The following is a 25180-nucleotide window of genomic DNA, read 5'->3' as shown; positions in this document are numbered from 1 at the left end:
GAGCGTGGCAGCGTTACCAGCTCGAGGGTTGATGAAATTCGGGTGTAGTGGTTCAGGGCTAGAGCGTGGCAGGGTAACCAGCTTGAGGGTTGATGAAATTGGGGTGTAGGAGATATGGGTTACAGCGTTGCAGGGTAACCAGCTCAAGGATTAATGAAATTCGGGTGTAGGATTTATGGGTTACAGCGTGGTCGGGTAACTAGCTGGAGGGTTGATGAAATTGGGGTATAGGAATGACGGGTCACAGTGTGGAGGGAAAAAAGCTCGAGGATTGATGAAATTGGGGTTAAGAGTTTGGGGTTACACCGTGGCAGGGTAACCAGCTCGAGGATTGAAGAAATTCGGGTGTACTAGATCGGGGTATGAGCGTGGCAGCGTTACCAGCTCGAGGGTTGATGAAATTCGGGTGTAGTGGTTCAGGGCTAGAGCGTGGCAGGGTAACCAGCTTGAGGGTTGATGAAATTGGGGTGTAGGAGATATGGGTTACAGCGTTGCAGGGTAACCAGCTCAAGGATTAATGAAATTCGGGTGTAGGAGTTACGGGTTAGAGCGTGGCAGGGTAACCAGCTCCAGGGTAGATGAAATTCGGGTGTAGAAGTTTGGGGTTACTGCGTGGCAGGTTTACCAATTCGAGGGTTTATGAAATTCGGGTGTAGGAGTTCGAAGTTAGAGCGCGGCAGGGTAACCAGTTCGAGGATTAATGAAATTTTGCAGTAGGTTTTACGGGTGATAGCTTGGCAGGGTAACCAGCTCAGGGTTGATGAAATTCGGGTGTAGTGGTTCAGGGCTAGAGCGTGGCAGGGTAACCAGCTTGAGGGTTGATGAAATTGGGGTGTAGGAGATATGGGTTACAGCGTTGCAGGGTAACCAGCTCAAGGATTAATGAAATTCGGGTGTAGAGTTTATGGGTTACAGCGTGGTCGGGTAGCTAGCTGGAGGGTTGATGAAATTGGGGTATTGGAATGACGGGTCACAGTGTGGAGGGTAAAAAGCTCGAGGATTGATGAAATTGGGGTGTAGGAGTTACGGGTTATAGCGTGGCAGGGTAACCAGCTCGAGGATTGATGAATTTCGGGTGTAGGAGTTTGGGGTTACAGCGTGGCAGGTTTACCAATTCGAGGGTTTATGAAATTCGGGTGTAGGAGTTCGAAGTTAGAGAGCGGCAGGGTAACCAGCTCGCGGGTTAAGGAAATTGGTGTGTAGGAGTTATGGGTTACAGCGTGGCCGGGTAACCAGCTGGAGGGTTGATGAAATTGGGGTATAGGAATGACGGGTCACAGTGTGGAGGGTAAAAAGCTCGAGGATTGATGAAATTGGGGTGTAGGAGTTACGGGTTATAGCGTGGCAGGGTAACCAGCTCGAGACTTACGGAAATTGGGGTTAAGAGTTTGGGGTTACACCGTGGCAGGGTAACCAGCTCGAGGATTGACGAAATTCGGGTGTACTAGATCGGGGTATGAGCGTGGCAGGGTAACCAGCTTGAGGGTTGATGAAATTGGGGTGTAGGAGATATGGGTTACAGCGTGTCAGGGTAACCAGCTCAAGGATTAATGAAATTCGGGTGTAGGATTTATGGGTTACAGCGTGGCCGGGTAACCAGCTCGAGGGTTTATGAAATTGGGGTGTAGGAGTTCGGAGTTAGAGCGTGGCAGGGTAACCAGCTCGAGGGTTAAGGAAATTGGTGTGTAGGAGTTATGGGTTACAGCGTGGCAGTGTATCCAGCTCGAGGATTGATGAAATTGGGGTGTAGAAAATCGGGGTTAAAGCGTGGCAGGGTAACCAGCTGGAGGGTTGATGAAATTGGGGTATAGGAATGACGGGTCACAGTGTGGAGGGTAAAAAGCTCGAGGATTGATGAAATTGGGGTGTAGGAGTTACGGGTTATAGCGTGGCAGGGTAACCAGCTCGAGGATTGATGAATTTCGGGTGGAGGAGTTTGGGGTTACAGCGTGGCAGGTTTACCAATTCGAGGGTTTATGAAATTCGGGTGTAGGAGTTCGAAGTTAGAGAGCGGCAGGGTAACCAGCTCGCGGGTTAAGGAAATTGGTGTGTAGGAGTTATGGGTTACAGCGTGGCCGGGTAACCAGCTGGAGGGTTGATGAAATTGGGGTATAGGAATGACGGGTCACAGTGTGGAGGGTAAAAAGCTCGAGGATTGATGAAATTGGGGTGTAGGAGTTACGGGTTATAGCGTGGCAGGGTAACCAGCTCGAGGCTTAAGGAGATTGGGGTTAAGAGTTTGGGGTTACACCGTGGCAGGGTAACCAGCTCGAGGATTGAAGAAATTCGGGTGTACTAGATCGGGGTATGAGCGTGGTAGGGTAACCAGCTCGAGGGTTGATGAAATTCGGGTGTAGTGGTTCAGGGCTAGAGCGTGGCAGGGTAACCAGCTTGAGGGTTGATGAAATTGGGGTGTAGGAGATATGGGTTACAGCGTTGCAGGGTAACCAGCTCAAGGATTAATGAAATTCGGGTGTAGCAGTTACGGGTTAGAGCGTGGCAGGGTAACCAGCTCGAGGGTTGATGAAATTCGGGTGTAGGAGTTTGGGGTTACAGCGTGGCAGGTTTACCAATTCGAGGGTTTATGAAATTCGGGTGTAGGAGTTCGAAGTTAGAGCGCGGCGGGGTAACCAGTTCGAGGATTAATGAAATTTTGCAGTAGGATTTACGGGTGATAGCTTGGCAGGGTAACCAGCTCAGGGTTGATGAAATTCGGGTGTAGTGGTTCAGGGCTGGAGCGTGGCAGGGTAACCAGCTTGAGGGTTGATGAAATTGGGGTGTAGGAGATATGGGTTACAGCGTTGCAGGGTAACCAGCTCAAGGATTAATGAAATTCGGGTGTAGGATTTATGGGTTACAGCGTGGCCGGGTAACCAGCTGGAGGGTTGATGAAATTGGGGTATAGGAATGACGGGTCACAGTGTGGAGGGTAAAAAGCTCGAGGATTGATGAAATTGGTATGTAGGAGAACGAGGTTAGAGCGTGGCAGGGTAACCAGCTCGAGGATTGATGAAATTGGGGTATAGTAGTTCAGGGCTAGAGTGTGGCAGGGTAACTAGCTTGAGGGTTGATGAAATTTTGGAGTAGGATTTACGGGTGACAGCGTAGCAGGGTAATCAGCTCGAGGGTTGATGAAATTCGGGTCGAATATTTCGGGGTTAGAGCGAGGCAGGGTAACCAGCTCGAGGGTTGATGAAATTGGGGTGTAGGAGTTCGGAGTTAGAGCGTGGCAGGGTAACCAGCTCGAGGGTTAAAGAAATTGGTGTGTAGGAGTTATGGGTTACAGCGTGGCAGTGTATCCAGCTCGAGGATTGATGAAATTGGGGTGTAGAAAATCGGGGTTAAAGCGTGGCAGGGTAACCAGCTGGAGGGTTGATGAAATTGGGGTATAGGAATGACGGGTCATAGCGTGTAGGGTAAAAAGCTTAAGGATTGATGAAATTGGGGTGTAGGAGAACGGGGTTACAGCGTTGCAGGGTAACCAGCTCAAGGATTAATGAAATTCGGGTGTAGGAGTTACGGGTTAGAGCGTGGCAGGGTAACCAGCTCGAGGGTTGATGAAATTGGGGTGTAGTGGTTCAGGGCTAGAACGTGGCAGGGTAACCAGCTTGAGGGTTGATGAAATTGGGGTGTAGGAGATATGGGTTACAGCGTGGCAGGGTAACCAGTTCGAGGATTAATGAAATTTCGCAGTAGGATTTACGGGTGATAGCGTGGCAGGGTAACCAGTTCGAGGATTAATGAAATTTTGCAGTAGGATTTACGGGTGATAGCTTGGCAGGGTAACCAGCTCAGGGTTGATGAAATTCGGGTGTAGTGGCTCAGGGCTAGAGCGTGGCAGGGTAACCAGCTTGAGGGTTGATGAAATTGGGGTGTAGGAGATATGGGTTACAGCGTGGTAGGGTAACCAGCTCGAGGATTGATGAAATTGGGGTATAGTAGTTCAGGGCTAGAGCGTGGCAGGGTAATCAGCTCGAGGGTTGATGAAATTCGGGTGGAATATTTCGGGGTTAGAGCGAGGCATGGTAACCAGCTCGAGGGTTGATGAAATTCGGGTGTAGGAGTTCGAAGTTAGAGAGCGGCAGGGTAACCAGCTCGCGGGTTAAGGAAATTGGTGTGTAGGAGTTATGGGTTACAGCGTGGCCGGGTAACCAGCTGGAGGGTTGATGAAATTGGGGTATAGGAATGACGGGTCACAGTGTGGAGGGTAAAAAGCTCGAGGATTGATGAAATTGGGGTGTAGGAGTTACGGGTTATAGCGTGGCAGGGTAACCAGCTCGAGGCTTAAGGAAATTGGGGTTAAGAGTTTGGGGTTACACCGTGGCAGGGTAACCAGCTCGAGGATTGAAGAAATTCGGGTGTACTAGATCGGGGTATGAGCGTGGCAGCGTTACCAGCTCGAGGGTTGATGAAATTCGGGTGTAGTGGTTCAGGGCTAGAGCGTGGCAGGGTAACCAGCTTGAGGGTTGATGAAATTGGGGTGTAGGAGATATGGGTTACAGCGTTGCAGGGTAACCAGCTCAAGGATTAATGAAATTCGGGTGTAGGATTTATGGGTTACAGCGTGGTCGGGTAACTAGCTGGAGGGTTGATGAAATTGAGGTATAGGAATGACGGGTCACAGTGTGGAGGGAAAAAAGCTCGAGGATTGATGAAATTGGGGTTAAGAGTTTGGGGTTACACCGTGGCAGGGTAACCAGCTCGAGGATTGAAGAAATTCGGGTGTACTAGATCGGGGTATGAGCGTGGCAGCGTTACCAGCTCGAGGGTTGATGAAATTCGGGTGTAGTGGTTCAGGGCTAGAGCGTGGCAGGGTAACCAGCTTGAGGGTTGATGAAATTGGGGTGTAGGAGATATGGGTTACAGCGTTGCAGGGTAACCAGCTCAAGGATTAATGAAATTCGGGTGTAGGAGTTACGGGTTAGAGCGTGGCAGGGTAACCAGCTCCAGGGTAGATGAAATTCGGGTGTAGAAGTTTGGGGTTACTGCGTGGCAGGTTTACCAATTCGAGGGTTTATGAAATTCGGGTGTAGGAGTTCGAAGTTAGAGCGCGGCAGGGTAACCAGTTCGAGGATTAATGAAATTTTGCAGTAGGTTTTACGGGTGATAGCTTGGCAGGGTAACCAGCTCAGGGTTGATGAAATTCGGGTGTAGTGGTTCAGGGCTAGAGCGTGGCAGGGTAACCAGCTTGAGGGTTGATGAAATTGGGGTGTAGGAGATATGGGTTACAGCGTTGCAGGGTAACCAGCTCAAGGATTAATGAAATTCGGGTGTAGAGTTTATGGGTTACAGCGTGGTCGGGTAGCTAGCTGGAGGGTTGATGAAATTGGGGTATTGGAATGACGGGTCACAGTGTGGAGGGTAAAAAGCTCGAGGATTGATGAAATTGGGGTGTAGGAGTTACGGGTTATAGCGTGGCAGGGTAACCAGCTCGAGGATTGATGAATTTCGGGTGTAGGAGTTTGGGGTTACAGCGTGGCAGGTTTACCAATTCGAGGGTTTATGAAATTCGGGTGTAGGAGTTCGAAGTTAGAGAGCGGCAGGGTAACCAGCTCGCGGGTTAAGGAAATTGGTGTGTAGGAGTTATGGGTTACAGCGTGGCCGGGTAACCAGCTGGAGGGTTGATGAAATTGGGGTATAGGAATGACGGGTCACAGTGTGGAGGGTAAAAAGCTCGAGGATTGATGAAATTGGGGTGTAGGAGTTACGGGTTATAGCGTGGCAGGGTAACCAGCTCGAGGCTTAAGGAAATTGGGGTTAAGAGTTTGGGGTTACACCGTGGCAGGGTAACCAGCTCGAGGATTGAAGAAATTCGGGTGTACTAGATCGGGGTATGAGCGTGGCAGCGTTACCAGCTCGAGGGTTGATGAAATTCGGGTGTAGTGGTTCAGGGCTAGAGCGTGGCAGGGTAACCAGCTTGAGGGTTGATGAAATTGGGGTGTAGGAGATATGGGTTACAGCGTTGCAGGGTAACCAGCTCAAGGATTAATGAAATTCGGGTGTAGGATTTATGGGTTACAGCGTGGTCGGGTAACTAGCTGGAGGGTTGATGAAATTGGGGTATAGGAATGACGGGTCACAGTGTGGAGGGAAAAAAGCTCGAGGATTGATGAAATTGGGGTTAAGAGTTTGGGGTTACACCGTGGCAGGGTAACCAGCTCGAGGATTGAAGAAATTCGGGTGTACTAGATCGGGGTATGAGCGTGGCAGCGTTACCAGCTCGAGGGTTGATGAAATTCGGGTGTAGTGGTTCAGGGCTAGAGCGTGGCAGGGTAACCAGCTTGAGGGTTGATGAAATTGGGGTGTAGGAGATATGGGTTACAGCGTTGCAGGGTAACCAGCTCAAGGATTAATGAAATTCGGGTGTAGGAGTTACGGGTTAGAGCGTGGCAGGGTAACCAGCTCCAGGGTAGATGAAATTCGGGTGTAGAAGTTTGGGGTTACTGCGTGGCAGGTTTACCAATTCGAGGGTTTATGAAATTCGGGTGTAGGAGTTCGAAGTTAGAGCGCGGCAGGGTAACCAGTTCGAGGATTAATGAAATTTTGCAGTAGGTTTTACGGGTGATAGCTTGGCAGGGTAACCAGCTCAGGGTTGATGAAATTCGGGTGTAGTGGTTCAGGGCTAGAGCGTGGCAGGGTAACCAGCTTGAGGGTTGATGAAATTGGGGTGTAGGAGATATGGGTTACAGCGTTGCAGGGTAACCAGCTCAAGGATTAATGAAATTCGGGTGTAGAGTTTATGGGTTACAGCGTGGTCGGGTAGCTAGCTGGAGGGTTGATGAAATTGGGGTATTGGAATGACGGGTCACAGTGTGGAGGGTAAAAAGCTCGAGGATTGATGAAATTGGGGTGTAGGAGTTACGGGTTATAGCGTGGCAGGGTAACCAGCTCGAGGATTGATGAATTTCGGGTGTAGGAGTTTGGGGTTACAGCGTGGCAGGTTTACCAATTCGAGGGTTTATGAAATTCGGGTGTAGGAGTTCGAAGTTAGAGAGCGGCAGGGTAACCAGCTCGCGGGTTAAGGAAATTGGTGTGTAGGAGTTATGGGTTACAGCGTGGCCGGGTAACCAGCTGGAGGGTTGATGAAATTGGGGTATAGGAATGACGGGTCACAGTGTGGAGGGTAAAAAGCTCGAGGATTGATGAAATTGGGGTGTAGGAGTTACGGGTTATAGCGTGGCAGGGTAACCAGCTCGAGACTTACGGAAATTGGGGTTAAGAGTTTGGGGTTACACCGTGGCAGGGTAACCAGCTCGAGGATTGACGAAATTCGGGTGTACTAGATCGGGGTATGAGCGTGGCAGGGTAACCAGCTTGAGGGTTGATGAAATTGGGGTGTAGGAGATATGGGTTACAGCGTGTCAGGGTAACCAGCTCAAGGATTAATGAAATTCGGGTGTAGGATTTATGGGTTACAGCGTGGCCGGGTAACCAGCTCGAGGGTTTATGAAATTGGGGTGTAGGAGTTCGGAGTTAGAGCGTGGCAGGGTAACCAGCTCGAGGGTTAAGGAAATTGGTGTGTAGGAGTTATGGGTTACAGCGTGGCAGTGTATCCAGCTCGAGGATTGATGAAATTGGGGTGTAGAAAATCGGGGTTAAAGCGTGGCAGGGTAACCAGCTGGAGGGTTGATGAAATTGGGGTATAGGAATGACGGGTCACAGTGTGGAGGGTAAAAAGCTCGAGGATTGATGAAATTGGGGTGTAGGAGTTACGGGTTATAGCGTGGCAGGGTAACCAGCTCGAGGATTGATGAATTTCGGGTGGAGGAGTTTGGGGTTACAGCGTGGCAGGTTTACCAATTCGAGGGTTTATGAAATTCGGGTGTAGGAGTTCGAAGTTAGAGAGCGGCAGGGTAACCAGCTCGCGGGTTAAGGAAATTGGTGTGTAGGAGTTATGGGTTACAGCGTGGCCGGGTAACCAGCTGGAGGGTTGATGAAATTGGGGTATAGGAATGACGGGTCACAGTGTGGAGGGTAAAAAGCTCGAGGATTGATGAAATTGGGGTGTAGGAGTTACGGGTTATAGCGTGGCAGGGTAACCAGCTCGAGGCTTAAGGAGATTGGGGTTAAGAGTTTGGGGTTACACCGTGGCAGGGTAACCAGCTCGAGGATTGAAGAAATTCGGGTGTACTAGATCGGGGTATGAGCGTGGTAGGGTAACCAGCTCGAGGGTTGATGAAATTCGGGTGTAGTGGTTCAGGGCTAGAGCGTGGCAGGGTAACCAGCTTGAGGGTTGATGAAATTGGGGTGTAGGAGATATGGGTTACAGCGTTGCAGGGTAACCAGCTCAAGGATTAATGAAATTCGGGTGTAGCAGTTACGGGTTAGAGCGTGGCAGGGTAACCAGCTCGAGGGTTGATGAAATTCGGGTGTAGGAGTTTGGGGTTACAGCGTGGCAGGTTTACCAATTCGAGGGTTTATGAAATTCGGGTGTAGGAGTTCGAAGTTAGAGCGCGGCGGGGTAACCAGTTCGAGGATTAATGAAATTTTGCAGTAGGATTTACGGGTGATAGCTTGGCAGGGTAACCAGCTCAGGGTTGATGAAATTCGGGTGTAGTGGTTCAGGGCTGGAGCGTGGCAGGGTAACCAGCTTGAGGGTTGATGAAATTGGGGTGTAGGAGATATGGGTTACAGCGTTGCAGGGTAACCAGCTCAAGGATTAATGAAATTCGGGTGTAGGATTTATGGGTTACAGCGTGGCCGGGTAACCAGCTGGAGGGTTGATGAAATTGGGGTATAGGAATGACGGGTCACAGTGTGGAGGGTAAAAAGCTCGAGGATTGATGAAATTGGTATGTAGGAGAACGAGGTTAGAGCGTGGCAGGGTAACCAGCTCGAGGATTGATGAAATTGGGGTATAGTAGTTCAGGGCTAGAGTGTGGCAGGGTAACTAGCTTGAGGGTTGATGAAATTTTGGAGTAGGATTTACGGGTGACAGCGTAGCAGGGTAATCAGCTCGAGGGTTGATGAAATTCGGGTCGAATATTTCGGGGTTAGAGCGAGGCAGGGTAACCAGCTCGAGGGTTGATGAAATTGGGGTGTAGGAGTTCGGAGTTAGAGCGTGGCAGGGTAACCAGCTCGAGGGTTAAAGAAATTGGTGTGTAGGAGTTATGGGTTACAGCGTGGCAGTGTATCCAGCTCGAGGATTGATGAAATTGGGGTGTAGAAAATCGGGGTTAAAGCGTGGCAGGGTAACCAGCTGGAGGGTTGATGAAATTGGGGTATAGGAATGACGGGTCATAGCGTGTAGGGTAAAAAGCTTAAGGATTGATGAAATTGGGGTGTAGGAGAACGGGGTTACAGCGTTGCAGGGTAACCAGCTCAAGGATTAATGAAATTCGGGTGTAGGAGTTACGGGTTAGAGCGTGGCAGGGTAACCAGCTCGAGGGTTGATGAAATTGGGGTGTAGTGGTTCAGGGCTAGAACGTGGCAGGGTAACCAGCTTGAGGGTTGATGAAATTGGGGTGTAGGAGATATGGGTTACAGCGTGGCAGGGTAACCAGTTCGAGGATTAATGAAATTTCGCAGTAGGATTTACGGGTGATAGCGTGGCAGGGTAACCAGTTCGAGGATTAATGAAATTTTGCAGTAGGATTTACGGGTGATAGCTTGGCAGGGTAACCAGCTCAGGGTTGATGAAATTCGGGTGTAGTGGCTCAGGGCTAGAGCGTGGCAGGGTAACCAGCTTGAGGGTTGATGAAATTGGGGTGTAGGAGATATGGGTTACAGCGTGGTAGGGTAACCAGCTCGAGGATTGATGAAATTGGGGTATAGTAGTTCAGGGCTAGAGCGTGGCAGGGTAATCAGCTCGAGGGTTGATGAAATTCGGGTGGAATATTTCGGGGTTAGAGCGAGGCATGGTAACCAGCTCGAGGGTTGATGAAATTCGGGTGTAGGAGTTCGAAGTTAGAGAGCGGCAGGGTAACCAGCTCGCGGGTTAAGGAAATTGGTGTGTAGGAGTTATGGGTTACAGCGTGGCCGGGTAACCAGCTGGAGGGTTGATGAAATTGGGGTATAGGAATGACGGGTCACAGTGTGGAGGGTAAAAAGCTCGAGGATTGATGAAATTGGGGTGTAGGAGTTACGGGTTATAGCGTGGCAGGGTAACCAGCTCGAGGCTTAAGGAAATTGGGGTTAAGAGTTTGGGGTTACACCGTGGCAGGGTAACCAGCTCGAGGATTGAAGAAATTCGGGTGTACTAGATCGGGGTATGAGCGTGGCAGCGTTACCAGCTCGAGGGTTGATGAAATTCGGGTGTAGTGGTTCAGGGCTAGAGCGTGGCAGGGTAACCAGCTTGAGGGTTGATGAAATTGGGGTGTAGGAGATATGGGTTACAGCGTTGCAGGGTAACCAGCTCAAGGATTAATGAAATTCGGGTGTAGGATTTATGGGTTACAGCGTGGTCGGGTAACTAGCTGGAGGGTTGATGAAATTGAGGTATAGGAATGACGGGTCACAGTGTGGAGGGAAAAAAGCTCGAGGATTGATGAAATTGGGGTTAAGAGTTTGGGGTTACACCGTGGCAGGGTAACCAGCTCGAGGATTGAAGAAATTCGGGTGTACTAGATCGGGGTATGAGCGTGGCAGCGTTACCAGCTCGAGGGTTGATGAAATTCGGGTGTAGTGGTTCAGGGCTAGAGCGTGGCAGGGTAACCAGCTTGAGGGTTGATGAAATTGGGGTGTAGGAGATATGGGTTACAGCGTTGCAGGGTAACCAGCTCAAGGATTAATGAAATTCGGGTGTAGGAGTTACGGGTTAGAGCGTGGCAGGGTAACCAGCTCCAGGGTAGATGAAATTCGGGTGTAGAAGTTTGGGGTTACTGCGTGGCAGGTTTACCAATTCGAGGGTTTATGAAATTCGGGTGTAGGAGTTCGAAGTTAGAGCGCGGCAGGGTAACCAGTTCGAGGATTAATGAAATTTTGCAGTAGGTTTTACGGGTGATAGCTTGGCAGGGTAACCAGCTCAGGGTTGATGAAATTCGGGTGTAGTGGTTCAGGGCTAGAGCGTGGCAGGGTAACCAGCTTGAGGGTTGATGAAATTGGGGTGTAGGAGATATGGGTTACAGCGTTGCAGGGTAACCAGCTCAAGGATTAATGAAATTCGGGTGTAGAGTTTATGGGTTACAGCGTGGTCGGGTAGCTAGCTGGAGGGTTGATGAAATTGGGGTATTGGAATGACGGGTCACAGTGTGGAGGGTAAAAAGCTCGAGGATTGATGAAATTGGGGTGTAGGAGTTACGGGTTATAGCGTGGCAGGGTAACCAGCTCGAGGATTGATGAATTTCGGGTGTAGGAGTTTGGGGTTACAGCGTGGCAGGTTTACCAATTCGAGGGTTTATGAAATTCGGGTGTAGGAGTTCGAAGTTAGAGAGCGGCAGGGTAACCAGCTCGCGGGTTAAGGAAATTGGTGTGTAGGAGTTATGGGTTACAGCGTGGCCGGGTAACCAGCTGGAGGGTTGATGAAATTGGGGTATAGGAATGACGGGTCACAGTGTGGAGGGTAAAAAGCTCGAGGATTGATGAAATTGGGGTGTAGGAGTTACGGGTTATAGCGTGGCAGGGTAACCAGCTCGAGACTTACGGAAATTGGGGTTAAGAGTTTGGGGTTACACCGTGGCAGGGTAACCAGCTCGAGGATTGACGAAATTCGGGTGTACTAGATCGGGGTATGAGCGTGGCAGGGTAACCAGCTTGAGGGTTGATGAAATTGGGGTGTAGGAGATATGGGTTACAGCGTGTCAGGGTAACCAGCTCAAGGATTAATGAAATTCGGGTGTAGGATTTATGGGTTACAGCGTGGCCGGGTAACCAGCTCGAGGGTTTATGAAATTGGGGTGTAGGAGTTCGGAGTTAGAGCGTGGCAGGGTAACCAGCTCGAGGGTTAAGGAAATTGGTGTGTAGGAGTTATGGGTTACAGCGTGGCAGTGTATCCAGCTCGAGGATTGATGAAATTGGGGTGTAGAAAATCGGGGTTAAAGCGTGGCAGGGTAACCAGCTGGAGGGTTGATGAAATTGGGGTATAGGAATGACGGGTCACAGTGTGGAGGGTAAAAAGCTCGAGGATTGATGAAATTGGGGTGTAGGAGTTACGGGTTATAGCGTGGCAGGGTAACCAGCTCGAGGATTGATGAATTTCGGGTGGAGGAGTTTGGGGTTACAGCGTGGCAGGTTTACCAATTCGAGGGTTTATGAAATTCGGGTGTAGGAGTTCGAAGTTAGAGAGCGGCAGGGTAACCAGCTCGCGGGTTAAGGAAATTGGTGTGTAGGAGTTATGGGTTACAGCGTGGCCGGGTAACCAGCTGGAGGGTTGATGAAATTGGGGTATAGGAATGACGGGTCACAGTGTGGAGGGTAAAAAGCTCGAGGATTGATGAAATTGGGGTGTAGGAGTTACGGGTTATAGCGTGGCAGGGTAACCAGCTCGAGGCTTAAGGAGATTGGGGTTAAGAGTTTGGGGTTACACCGTGGCAGGGTAACCAGCTCGAGGATTGAAGAAATTCGGGTGTACTAGATCGGGGTATGAGCGTGGTAGGGTAACCAGCTCGAGGGTTGATGAAATTCGGGTGTAGTGGTTCAGGGCTAGAGCGTGGCAGGGTAACCAGCTTGAGGGTTGATGAAATTGGGGTGTAGGAGATATGGGTTACAGCGTTGCAGGGTAACCAGCTCAAGGATTAATGAAATTCGGGTGTAGCAGTTACGGGTTAGAGCGTGGCAGGGTAACCAGCTCGAGGGTTGATGAAATTCGGGTGTAGGAGTTTGGGGTTACAGCGTGGCAGGTTTACCAATTCGAGGGTTTATGAAATTCGGGTGTAGGAGTTCGAAGTTAGAGCGCGGCGGGGTAACCAGTTCGAGGATTAATGAAATTTTGCAGTAGGATTTACGGGTGATAGCTTGGCAGGGTAACCAGCTCAGGGTTGATGAAATTCGGGTGTAGTGGTTCAGGGCTGGAGCGTGGCAGGGTAACCAGCTTGAGGGTTGATGAAATTGGGGTGTAGGAGATATGGGTTACAGCGTTGCAGGGTAACCAGCTCAAGGATTAATGAAATTCGGGTGTAGGATTTATGGGTTACAGCGTGGCCGGGTAACCAGCTGGAGGGTTGATGAAATTGGGGTATAGGAATGACGGGTCACAGTGTGGAGGGTAAAAAGCTCGAGGATTGATGAAATTGGTATGTAGGAGAACGAGGTTAGAGCGTGGCAGGGTAACCAGCTCGAGGATTGATGAAATTGGGGTATAGTAGTTCAGGGCTAGAGTGTGGCAGGGTAACTAGCTTGAGGGTTGATGAAATTTTGGAGTAGGATTTACGGGTGACAGCGTAGCAGGGTAATCAGCTCGAGGGTTGATGAAATTCGGGTCGAATATTTCGGGGTTAGAGCGAGGCAGGGTAACCAGCTCGAGGGTTGATGAAATTGGGGTGTAGGAGTTCGGAGTTAGAGCGTGGCAGGGTAACCAGCTCGAGGGTTAAAGAAATTGGTGTGTAGGAGTTATGGGTTACAGCGTGGCAGTGTATCCAGCTCGAGGATTGATGAAATTGGGGTGTAGAAAATCGGGGTTAAAGCGTGGCAGGGTAACCAGCTGGAGGGTTGATGAAATTGGGGTATAGGAATGACGGGTCATAGCGTGTAGGGTAAAAAGCTTAAGGATTGATGAAATTGGGGTGTAGGAGAACGGGGTTAGAGCGTGGCAGGGTAACCAGCTCGAGGATTGATGAATTTCGAGAGTAGTAGTTCAGGGCTAGAGCGTGGCAGGGTAACCAGCTTGAGGGTTGATGAAATTGGGGTGTAGGAGATATGAGTTACAGCGTGGGAGGGTTACCAGTTCGAGGATTGATAAAATTTTGGAGTAGGATTTACGGGTGACAGCGTGGCAGGGTAACCAGCTCGAGGGTTGATGAAATTCGGATGGAGTAGTTCGTGATTAGAGCGAGGCAGGGTAACCAGCTCGAGGGTTGATGAAATTGGGGTGTAGGAGAGACGGGTTACAATGTGGCAGGGTTACCAGTTCGAGGGTTGATGAAATTGGGGTGTAGGAGTTACGGGTTATAGCGTGGCAGGGTAACTAGCTCGAGGTTGAAGGAAATTGGGTTCGGGGTGGTAGGGGTTCAGGGTAACAAATGAATGCTCTGTTCACTCTCCAAGGAAGGGGTAGCAACCCGTGGTGACGGATACTGTATATTTTTGTGTTAGATTTTAAACGGAATTTCATAAACTACATTTCTTCTGAAAAAACTTTGCAACAAAATATTTGAAAACATAGCTTTTCTTTCAGGCGACTTAGGGGGCTGAAATTTTTTAAAAGAATTTTTTAGAGTTTATTTCGTCGAAAACTGTGCATAAAATACGAAAATTTCGCTATAAAATAGTGTTGATGGTTAACTTTGGGAGGTAGTTTTCACCCTCTAAATAGTTTATTCGGCAGAACAAAAGTTTACATGTGTTTGGTTTTTTTGAGCGTCATAGAACATGAAATTACCAGCATAATCTGCGATTAACAACTGCTTATATTGTATTAATAACATTAAACGGTAGTTCACCCTCGAAATAATAGATAATAGGAAGACCCCGAAACACGTCAATTTTGTTTTATTATTTTCTACTAGAATATCATTTTTAAAATTTTTTGAACATAATTTTTTGATTTTATAAGGTAAAAATACATTTATAAATACAATTTTTCCTAAAATTAAATTGTTTGATTCTACTGACAGTAATATTTGTAAAATAAATAATTTAGACTAGGCGGGCTATACTGTCAAATAAATTGTTTTTATTATGTCGACGACGTTTCGGTTACATTTTTGGTAACCCTTTTCAAGTCTCTACAACATTCAAACATGTACATATATTTTTTTACAGATCATAATTTATTTTTTTAATTTAAGAAACACTTATACCAGTCCCTACGTATCTAACCAAAATAAATATTCAAAAAATCTCAAATACAACGCTTGATTCAATCTTCAACACCATACAATTATATTTGGAGAATCTTATATCACCTAATTGTTTAAACTATATCACTATACAATTTAATAACTTATTCATCTATTGATATTATAAAACAATCACTTTTTTTGTTTGCAGCATGTCTTGACGAACTTCTGAACTTGAAGCTTAATATGAATCCTGAATAAATCTTGAAATACCATAATGGGACAACTGGAATTGTCTTATGTAAATACTAAAATAAATTAAAAAATTTTTTTAATACTAAAACAATTAGTTTGCTGTTTTTTTTCTTCAACCGAATTAATATATTTGGAAACGTAAATATTTTATCTATTTATGTTCTAAATTAATTAGCAATAAAAAATAACTTATATTAATCTAGTAGAAAGAATCAATTAGCGAAATGTTAGTATAACTTTCGCATGAGCTTTGCGCACTTAAAATGTTTATCCAAATCTGAAGTGGCTGGTCCTGACGACGATAGTAGAGAACGAGCTTGGAGCATGGTGGGGACCTTTCATAAATTTGTAGCCCTTAGATAAAAATCCTTTCTTAGGCTCTTCGATGTATAATCTGATTCAAATAAATCATTGGCGGTTCTGTTATCTCATTCAAAATGAGTTATCTAATTGGCTGGAGGGCTGAATTTTGTAGTTGTTTGTAGGCGGCATTCTTCAAGCTTGGGCCCTTTTCACTATAGCTGCCTCTGAAAGTATCATTTTTAATGTAAGAATGACGATATTGTTGATAATTATTATACGCAAAGGTACTCTTATTTTATCAATTTATAAAGGCACATGATTATATTTTAAAACTAAAAACGTATTATGCGCTTATAAAATAGAATATTCTATTGATATTTATATGAAGCTATTTATTATTTAAATAAGTTTTTCTTCTAGTTTTAATTTAACATAATTATTTACTCATTTTTATAAAGTATTTTAATCCATCTTTGTCTTGAAATGTCATTTGATAATGGTGTTACATTATTTTTACTTGATTTTCACGTATTCTTTACTTTATAGACTATAAAGGTTAATTAACATAAATCGTGGAATAACGTAAAACTAGTTTTCATTTTATATATTTTAACATATTTTAGGTATAACTTAAAAGTATTTTTCGTTAATTAGATTTTATAATTGTAAGTGTGAAATTAGAATTTGTTATAGAATTTATTCGAATATTTATTATAAATGAAATTCGGCATTCTTACAGAAACTAATTTAAACTCAGAATTAGTTGTATAAAAGAAGTTTTGAACATTTTGTAAAAGTTAATAATAATAATCCTTAAGAGTCATTTAAAACCAAAAAAATATGTCAAAGAACTTCGTTTCTTGACCAAAATTGGTTTTAAGTTGAAAATTTGATAAGAGGGTTTTTGACGTAATGATGAAATGCCATGTATTGCAATAAGTAATTTTTGATATATTTAAATTGTAACGGGGATGCAGACTTCCCCGAGGTGGGTGTTGCTAGGTAGCTACTCAGCTTGTTGGTAGCTCGATATGGGGTCACGCGGGACTCAGCTCAGTGGCTCAGCTATGCCACTAGAAAGCTTCCTCGCCTTCGGCCCGCGGAGAGCGTCGCAGGTCAGGTAGCAGCCGGCGGTGCGAGTTGTATAGCGCGGGAGAAGAGAGTGCCGAAAGGAAAGACACAATAGTTAACAGAAATAGCGTTTACTAAAGCGATGGTAATAAAGAAAGCATACAAATGACATGCGCCGTGACAGAGACAAGCAGGAAGCGAGCGAGCGAGAGACTAATGATCGAGCGAGTACTTACATGTTGGCTTCGCAATAGCCTCGGGCTTGCTTCCGATACACGCAAGTATTCAGCCGCGGGGCAACTCCCTCGGCCTAATCAACAGTTAGTTAGCACGCACGCACAGTCCGCAGGATGCACTTGGTGCCACGGTTTTCCACACGATTACACACACTCTGCACTCTCGGTTCCTAGCGATGAAAAACACAGGCTACGTAGCACAGGGCACCTACTGGTCGCGCGATAACGGCTAGGCTTGTGTTCCTCGCGAAGGCGGGCAGCTGATTCTCCTTCGCACGCGGAAGAGGTTCCCCCTCTCTCTCCTTGGCTATTCGGCAGTGGCGCGCCTCAGCCAATTAGGCAACGCGCGGGGCACTCATGCGTCCACGCACTCTCGCATACACGCGGTTCTCTCTCTCTGCTCGGCGCTCTCTCACTTACCTTGTGCAGCGTCAGCAGCTGCGGCTAGGTAGGGAAGGATACAAAAAAGAGTTATTAATAAATTACAATTGACTTAAGGGAAGAGAGAGACATAACGAGACTCAACTCGTTATAAAATTTATATTTTTACGTCGTTCCCATGGAAAAATTTTAGATGTCTTAAAGTGAGCACTTTTCGGTGGGAAAATGTACAATAGAAAAAAGGAGGCAGTTTTTATAACCCTCTAGTTTAATAGCTCGTTTGCACCTTTGATACTCTATCAAAGAAGCTATGTGCGTAGAAATAGTGAGGAACTGTAGCATAGTGGCATTCTTTAATGCGCACAAACGCAGACGTATTTTACAGAGTCTTATTAAACTTGGGCTAACGATTTTTGATGTGCTATGAGATAAGCATACCTGCCTATGGCATTCCATTTCTTTTATTATGAGAAAATATGAATTTGAAAAAAAAATATTGCCGGCCGTCGCAATACAATAACAATAAACATATAGCACAATAGATGAATAAATTCGAACATAATAAAAACAAAGTAATTACAAGAAAACTTAAATGTAAAAAAAAACCGCTCTCCTTAGTACCAATATTAAGATTGTTAGGACTAGTTAAAGTTTATATTGCACTTTTGATACATAACTATTTCTACCTTCTGATGAGTATCATTCTTGCTATATTATATCCAATTAAAACTGCACGTCTATCCAAGCTGTGACTTTCCATGGAATTGAGTCTGGCTGGACATGTAAGCCTTACCGCACAGGTTATTCTGTAATGGAAAAACAATTTTTTCGTGTTGCCACAGTGAAACCCATTTACAACTTGATTTACATACTATTTCGTCAAGTACTATGACATTTTTATGTTTAAGTTGTTTTATTGAGTAAAGTGAGTTGATGAAAATATATTAGTCTTTACCATCTCTATCGAAATATAGTATTGATTAATTGTTTACAAAGTAGTTAATTCCTCATATCATTATACAGCAGTATTGGTATTTCTGAGGCCTTTGTTACCTTTGTTGAAAGTATTTTGAGACTGTTGCATTCTGATACTTTATCTAATTTAACTCATTAACGTCAAATGTGCACGTTTGCTCATGCTCACTTTCAACGCTGTATAGAAGAATCAAATCGAGCAAAAATGATCATGCAAGCCATGATTTTTGATAGATTTTTCAATGAATTTTCAGAATATGGGGTGAAGATTCTGAAAAAAGCTTTTTTGAGCCTTATTTTTGCAATTGTAGGAAAAAAAATGTGAAAATTTTCAGATTTTTTTTGAAAAACCAAAATTTTGACAAAGAATCCTTTGAGCTAGATGTCTAAAATCTCCAGAAATCGTGCATAAACTATTTTTCCTTTAAAATCATATCTCTAACAAGGGAACCATCCCAACCCGACCTCACCGATTTAAATGATTTTGGGATATGTTGTAGTACTTGAAAAAAAAATTATATACGTGTTTTTTTTTTATCGGCCCATAAGGGCTTTTAAGGGGTGAAATCCACCCTGAAAATCAACCCCTAAAATCAGTTTTTTTAATATTTCTCAGCATCAAATGAATATTTTTCAGTAAACTCAACGTTAACAAATTTCTTATAAAAAGGCGCTTTTAAGGACATAACATTTATACCGAAGGGTTGCAACCCCCTTTTTAATAGGGGTAAATACATTATTTTTTAGTGTACAGTTTTAGTCTACAGTACGACATGTAATATAGTAAATCAGATCGAGTGATTTAAAAATCGCACTGATAATGAGAAAATACCAAAATTAAATTGACGTGTTTCCGTATTTGAAAAAAAATATATTTAAGGGGTGTTTCACCCCCTAGAAACGACCCCCGTCAAACTATCAGCAGGTTAATCCACCTAACCCTGGGATAAACAAGTTTAGTCGTTTGTTATTTCTTGAAATAATTTAATCCTATGCATGAGCGAGCTACCTCAACTAACCAACCTGCCTCTAACCCACCAAACCCCCATAAACCACCCTTACCGAACCACATGCAGGCTAACCTACCTAATCCTGGGAAAAGCAACTATAGTCGTTTGTTGTTTCTTGAAATAATTGAATTTTATCCCAGCTGAATCATATACTTCTTATCCACCTACCCCTAACCTATCTAACCCCCACCCTTATAAACCAACCTTACCGAACCACATGCGGGCTAACCTTATATAAATAGCGAAAAATAAATGTATTTCTTGAATAACATTCATGTTGCATAACAATATGTTCCAAGTATTACAACTTTTATGTAATAATTATTATTTTTTTTTTCATTATAAATACAAAAAAGATAAAAATAATTAATAACGGCTTATAAATATTTGAGACTAGAATCAATTATAAATAATTATTAACTATTTGGTTTTTTCGAAATTAATAATAACAGTTATAGTATCAGTTTTTTTAAAAATATTATTTGCATTGTATTACATATAGCTTTGTATAAAAGAGTAATAATAATAGTTATTATTCTTTAAACGTAAAGTTAATTCGTAATAAAGAAAAATAACAAGTAATAACAGTTAAAAATTATTAATTTCAAAAGTGGAAGTTTAATATAGTTATTATTTCTTTTTTAATCATTTACAATATGTCAATGAGAAAAGAAATTATAACAAATAATTGATTATATTAATAGTTATAAATAGTTATTATAGTCTCAATTTCTATACTTATAATCTGTTTACTTTTTTGAATTTTCACTTGTGGTTTAGTTTACTTTTTGTTGGTACTTTACTTTGCTGTACACTTTATCTTATTTACAATTTTGTTTTATCAATGGCTCGAAGAAGATAAGTTATATCAAATCTACGCCCCTTACGATAATAAGACATCCGATACATATTTCATTATTCGTAGTAGTTGAAGAAAAGTCAAGTATTTCAAAAGTTAACGTTTTTTTATAGTGCTGGATTTATAAATAAACTTATTTCTATATTTATATACAAAATTCCCGAACACGAAAATATAGTACATAACAAGAAGAAAAGTTTTTGTCAACTACGTAAGTATTTATGACACTTATATCTAATTGTATTCAAATATTTTGATTTGTAAACATGTGAAATATAACTGTTAAAAACGTATGATCGAATTCTATCTATAGACTAGGTTTTCTTTTGTCTTTTGTAAAATTCTTCAACTACAAAAAAGAGAATTTATATCTTGATTTTGTTTTAGATTAAAACATGAAGATCAATCCTTTGAACGTAGTCAATTTATTATTAGTATATTTTCAAAGTTTACAAATACCGGATAGCGAGATTTATTTCAAATAAATTAAATTGTCAGAAAAGTTGAAAGAAATATTAATAGATGCCGTGTATGAGTTTAATGATATTGATATGATTGTTGAAGAGACATTAGATTTTCATGAAGATTATAAAGATACTGATGCTAAAATAATCGAAGATGAAGTTCAACATCACTTTCCTAATCCTGATTTTGCACCAACAAGTCAGTGCACAAATGATGATGAAAAAATCACATTTGATTATAAATAAAGAGCCGTACAATGTTGGAGGAGCGGAAAAAACAAAAACTTAAAACTGGATACTGTACAACATAGATTCAAAAAAGTTTTATCTATAAGTTGCAACGGTAGTCGAGTTAATTAATCGAACCGTTCGCGATTCTACTTCTCGCGCGTTAGTTCTAACAGTTAAGAGAGAGAGGGGGTGCGCGATCTTTTGAATAGGCAGTTACGCCTCAGCTGTGAACGTGAATTTACCGCCGATTTCTATTGCACTTTGTTTTCGCCGAATAATTAGTTTTTTTGGGACAATTTCGTGCGTGAATGCAACGGTATTTTCGAGAAAACAAGTAGCAGTGCAGAAGCAGCAGATTGTAGCTAATTGGAGTCAGTACAAGGCAGCGCAGCTGATAATCAAGGGGCAGCGGCGGTTGACATTACTTGCAACAACAATTACGGCTGATCACCGTAATTGCACCGCATGGTAGGTGCACCTTCCGTCATATTAAGCGATATAAAATACATTCCGTATTTTGTATATTCGTGATAGCGTTATTTTTTGTATTCGCGTCGAGCGTTAGTTCGCGGTATAATTCAAATCTTCTCTCTCTCTCTTTCTCACCGAATATAACTAATTGTAAAATCCTATTTGCGTGCGTTAGTCTTTCGGCCCATACAAAGACTGTAGTAATTTTTATTAATTAAAGTCTGTGAAATTTGTCGCCGTTTTCGTAATTTAATTTTCCTAGTAGCTTAAGTAATTGAAAAAGGCTTAGGTTTTAATCCAATTACATCTAGGGGATTAAGAAGATTAGGAGTAAAGTCGCTCACACTTAAAACTCAACGAGTGTCACACTTAAGGTGAGTTCAACTCTGTTTAACAAAAGACAACTAGGATAAATCATCTGACGTTAAGGCGAATACACGTACTATCATACGTGTTTAACGGAGCGGCGGTTTGCTCTGCATCGTGGGAATTTGTTCTTAAATAAATATCCCATTTTTCAGATAACCTCTCCCGTTACAAAGTTAACTTAAACGTTAGGCGAAAACAATTAATAAAAATGGAACTTACCAAGAAAAAATTGCCCAAATTTGCCAATACTCGTTTGATAATTTAAAAGCCGCTATTGTAGCTGGTACGATAGTGCATGATCGAGATGTACGGAAATGGGCATTGCAAGCTCCAAAAATTGCTGGCCATTAAGATATAAGATTTAAGTCTTCTGAAAATTGGTTACGAAAATTTAAAAGAGCTCATAGAAAAGTATCTAGAAAAATAAATAAATTTATCACCAAAAAAACATTAGAAAGTAAAGAAGAACTACAAACTAATGCTGATGCTTTTGTAGCTAATGTTAAATCATGTATACCAGAAATCGGCATTGCAAACTTTGATAATTCAGATCAGAGTGGTTTCCAATTAGAAATGCACTCGGGAAGAACATTAGCAGTTGAAAGAGAAAAGCAGGTGCATTGTCTGGGACAGTCGGTTTCATCGACAACGCACAGTTATACAATTCAGCCAACTATATCACAGCATCCGAGAAACTTTTATCACCACTTTTTATAGTATTAAAAGAAAATAGTAGTCAATTCGGTCCCATAGTGGAATCTTCATTATTTAGACCAGAAAATGTGCACGTGGAAGCATCTAAATCTGGAAAATTAACGACAAGTTAGTATATTTTTGTTTATTATAATGCAATGACATAAAAAAATTTTGACATTTTTTTATTTTAGATCATTTTAAAATTTGGTTGAAAGTTTTTTACCCAAATATTGGACCTCAATCTGTACTTTTACTCGACTCTTGGAGTGGACATTGCGATAAAGCTGTATGAAAAACGATGCCGACAAACAAAATTGTTAATATAAAAAACATTCCCACAGGAACGACAGGGAACATCCAACCACTCGATGTTTATTGATTTTGTATCTGAAAAAACTTCGTTCGACATTTATCAGATCAAGTAATTTTGATGGACTATGAAATGAATCTACATTTAAGAAATAACATCATAAAAATGCAGTCTCTTGTCCATAGCCAGCTTTCTTCACCAAGATATACAAATATTTTTAAATACGCTTGGTATAAAAGCAGCTCCATTGCTGAAAAACCAGCTAAAACAGATAACCCCGTTGATTTGAGTTTTGGAGATTCTTGCAATATACATTACGAAGTAGAAGCATGTAAAAATGTTCCTATAATACGGTGTGGTTGGTGTAAAAGATCATTATGTTTCAAACACTTTTTCGATGATTATCATTTCTGTAAGGAATTCGATGAATGATACATTTTAATTTACCAATAAATGAAAAAAAGAAAAAGATGAAAATTATTATGAAAAATCAAAATACAGGCATCCCTCATTATTCGCGGGGGTTACGTTCCGTCGAGGTACCGCGAATAACAAAACCGCGAATAGCAAGACCTTACGCTTATGGAAAATGAGGGGTTAGGTTCCTAAACATAAGATTTATTTATCAAAATATATACAAATTATTACAAAATAATCAATTGGATTTGAAATAGTCTATCAAACGAGATTGTTTTGCACGTCTCAACGCATCTTTATATAAATCTTCATAAACTTCGACTGCCTTTTCACAGTTATGCTTAAAATTGAGACTCCGAACTACTATTGTGTCACGTTCTATAGCTGTTTCCGTAGCTGTTTTTAATAAATTTATAATTTCTAAAATTACTGTTCCTCCAAATACAGTTGGAACTACGTCTTCATTGTCTTGAAGATTGTCTTGAGGCAATGGCACAATAAGCTCTTCTGCTTCTTCAGCGCTGAGATCTGTTCTGACTGGCATCACAATTTCCTCTAAAATTTCGGGTTCATGAAGGTCTTCAAAACCTTCACCTCCAACTTCTCGAGCTAAATGAATGATTGATTGCACGGGTTCTTGATATTCTGGCACAACGGCTGTCTCAGCATCGACGGTCGGCAAAATTTTTTTCCAGCTAGCACTCACAGTCGTAGGTTTAACTTCTGTCCATGATTCTTCAACCAAAGAGATGGCATCGAGAATAGAAAATTTTTTCCAAAACATTTTGACAACGTAGGTGGGATCGAAACCGTCACAAGTGCGATAATGATTGACTTCTTGTAGCATTTTTTTCATGACTCTTCTCAAATAATAGGCTTTGAAAGTCACAATCACGGTTTGGTCCATAGGTTGAATGAGAGAAGTTGTATTCGTCGGAAAAAACATGACTTCTACGTCAGGGTGAATATCGGCTATGCTGTGATGACTTTTGCAATTGTCTAGCAATAATAGCACTTTGAACGCTAAATTTTTTTTCAACAAGTATTGCTTCACATCAGGTATAAAAGATTCTTTGAACCACTGTTCAAAGTTTACTTGTGTAACCTAAGCAGTCTTATTTGATTTCCAATAAACAGGAAGGTGATCTTTGTTTTTTCCTTTTAAAACTCTTGGATTTTCGGCACGATAAACCAGCATTGGTTTACATTTGAAACCTCCTGAGGCATTTGCGCAGAATAAAAGAGTGAAGCGATCTTTAGCGACTTTGAATCCCGGAGCCCGTTGTTCTTCTTTTGCAATCCACGTACGATTCGGCATCCTTTTCCAAAAAAGTCCCGTTTCATCGCAATTGAATATTTGATCCAGCACGTATTTTTTTTCAGAAATAGTTTCTTGAAGTATTGGAGGAAAGTGGCGAGCAGCCTCGTGGTCTGCACTTGCACTTTCACCTATTATTTATTTATTTATTTATTTACTTATCTCACGATTAATAACGACACTACTAACCTGAAAATTTCAAACTGTGAAGCGAATATCTTGTTTTAAAATTTTCAAACCAGCCTTTGCTAGCATTGAATTCGTCATTTCTTTCGTATTTTGTATTCAAATAGTTGTGGTACTGAATGGCTTGATCTCTTATAGCTGCTGTAGAGACTGGTATTTTTTTATGGATCAAATCTTGTAACCAAATCAACAACATCTCTTCAGTTTTCTCGAGTGTATTTCGTCGAACAACTTTTACCGAAGTCGCATGTTGGCCTAATATCTCAGAGCTGCTTCGAATTTTGTCCTCGTTCGTCCGAATAGAGCGAATAGTTGATTCGTTGACACTGAATATTTTCGCAATACAAGCTATTTTTTCACCATCTCGGATGAGATTCAAAATTTTAAGTTTGTCTGCTAAAGACATAACTTTTTTACTTCTAGGCGTTTTAGGTGTTTTAGGTGTTTTAGGAGTTGGTGCCATTTTACAACAAAATTTTGATTAATAAACGTGCGCAACAAAATATTTTCAAACTTTCAGGGTTACGAAAATTTACAATCTGAGTGAACATTGTAGCAAACCGAACCGCGAATAACAAGTTAGTTTTCCGCGTATAACAAGGGAAGGCACATTTCGGGCAACCGCAAATAAGGTGAATCGCGAATACCAAAACCGCGAATAACGAGGGATGCCTGTATATGTAGTATCGCGTACGATGGCTCTTACGTAAATATATTTATGTATCTACATACAAATATAAATATATATGCATAGA

The 25180-nt window shown here is 42.7% G+C and overlaps 3 protein-coding genes across 5 annotated transcripts in view; 1 reads left to right on the top strand and 2 right to left on the bottom strand.

The window, feature by feature from the left end:
- Positions 1-15216, top strand: part of LOC131668523 (eukaryotic translation initiation factor 6) — a 295604-nt gene extending 280388 nt beyond the window's left edge. For all 3 annotated transcript variants that reach the window (XM_058942806.1, XM_058942787.1, XM_058942797.1), the window contains exon 7: positions 15085-15216. In XM_058942806.1, the coding sequence (XP_058798789.1) occupies positions 15085-15094 (10 nt within the window). In that variant the 3' untranslated portion in view covers positions 15095-15216. The remainder of the gene's footprint in view (positions 1-15084) is intronic.
- Positions 15217-23159: 7943 nt separating this feature from the next.
- LOC131668775 (tigger transposable element-derived protein 1-like) lies at positions 23160-23867 on the bottom strand. Its single transcript, XM_058943206.1, has one exon. The coding sequence runs from the start codon at positions 23865-23867 to the stop codon at positions 23160-23162; it is 708 nt and encodes a 235-aa protein (XP_058799189.1).
- Positions 23868-24026: 159 nt separating this feature from the next.
- On the bottom strand, positions 24027-24888 carry LOC131668766 (tigger transposable element-derived protein 1-like). The gene is made up of 2 exons (XM_058943194.1): positions 24429-24888; positions 24027-24370 (listed from the first exon to the last, which is right to left on the bottom strand). The coding sequence occupies exons 1-2, from the start codon at positions 24886-24888 to the stop codon at positions 24027-24029; spliced, it is 804 nt and encodes a 267-aa protein (XP_058799177.1).
- Between the last annotated feature and the right edge of the window lie 292 nt (positions 24889-25180).

Source organism: Phymastichus coffea, unplaced genomic scaffold (genome assembly GCF_024137745.1).
Source record: "Phymastichus coffea isolate CEN01 unplaced genomic scaffold, Cenicafe_Pcof_1.1 PCOF00006, whole genome shotgun sequence".
Taxonomy (NCBI): domain Eukaryota; kingdom Metazoa; phylum Arthropoda; class Insecta; order Hymenoptera; family Eulophidae; genus Phymastichus; species Phymastichus coffea.
This window is presented reverse-complemented; position numbering and strand designations above follow the sequence as displayed.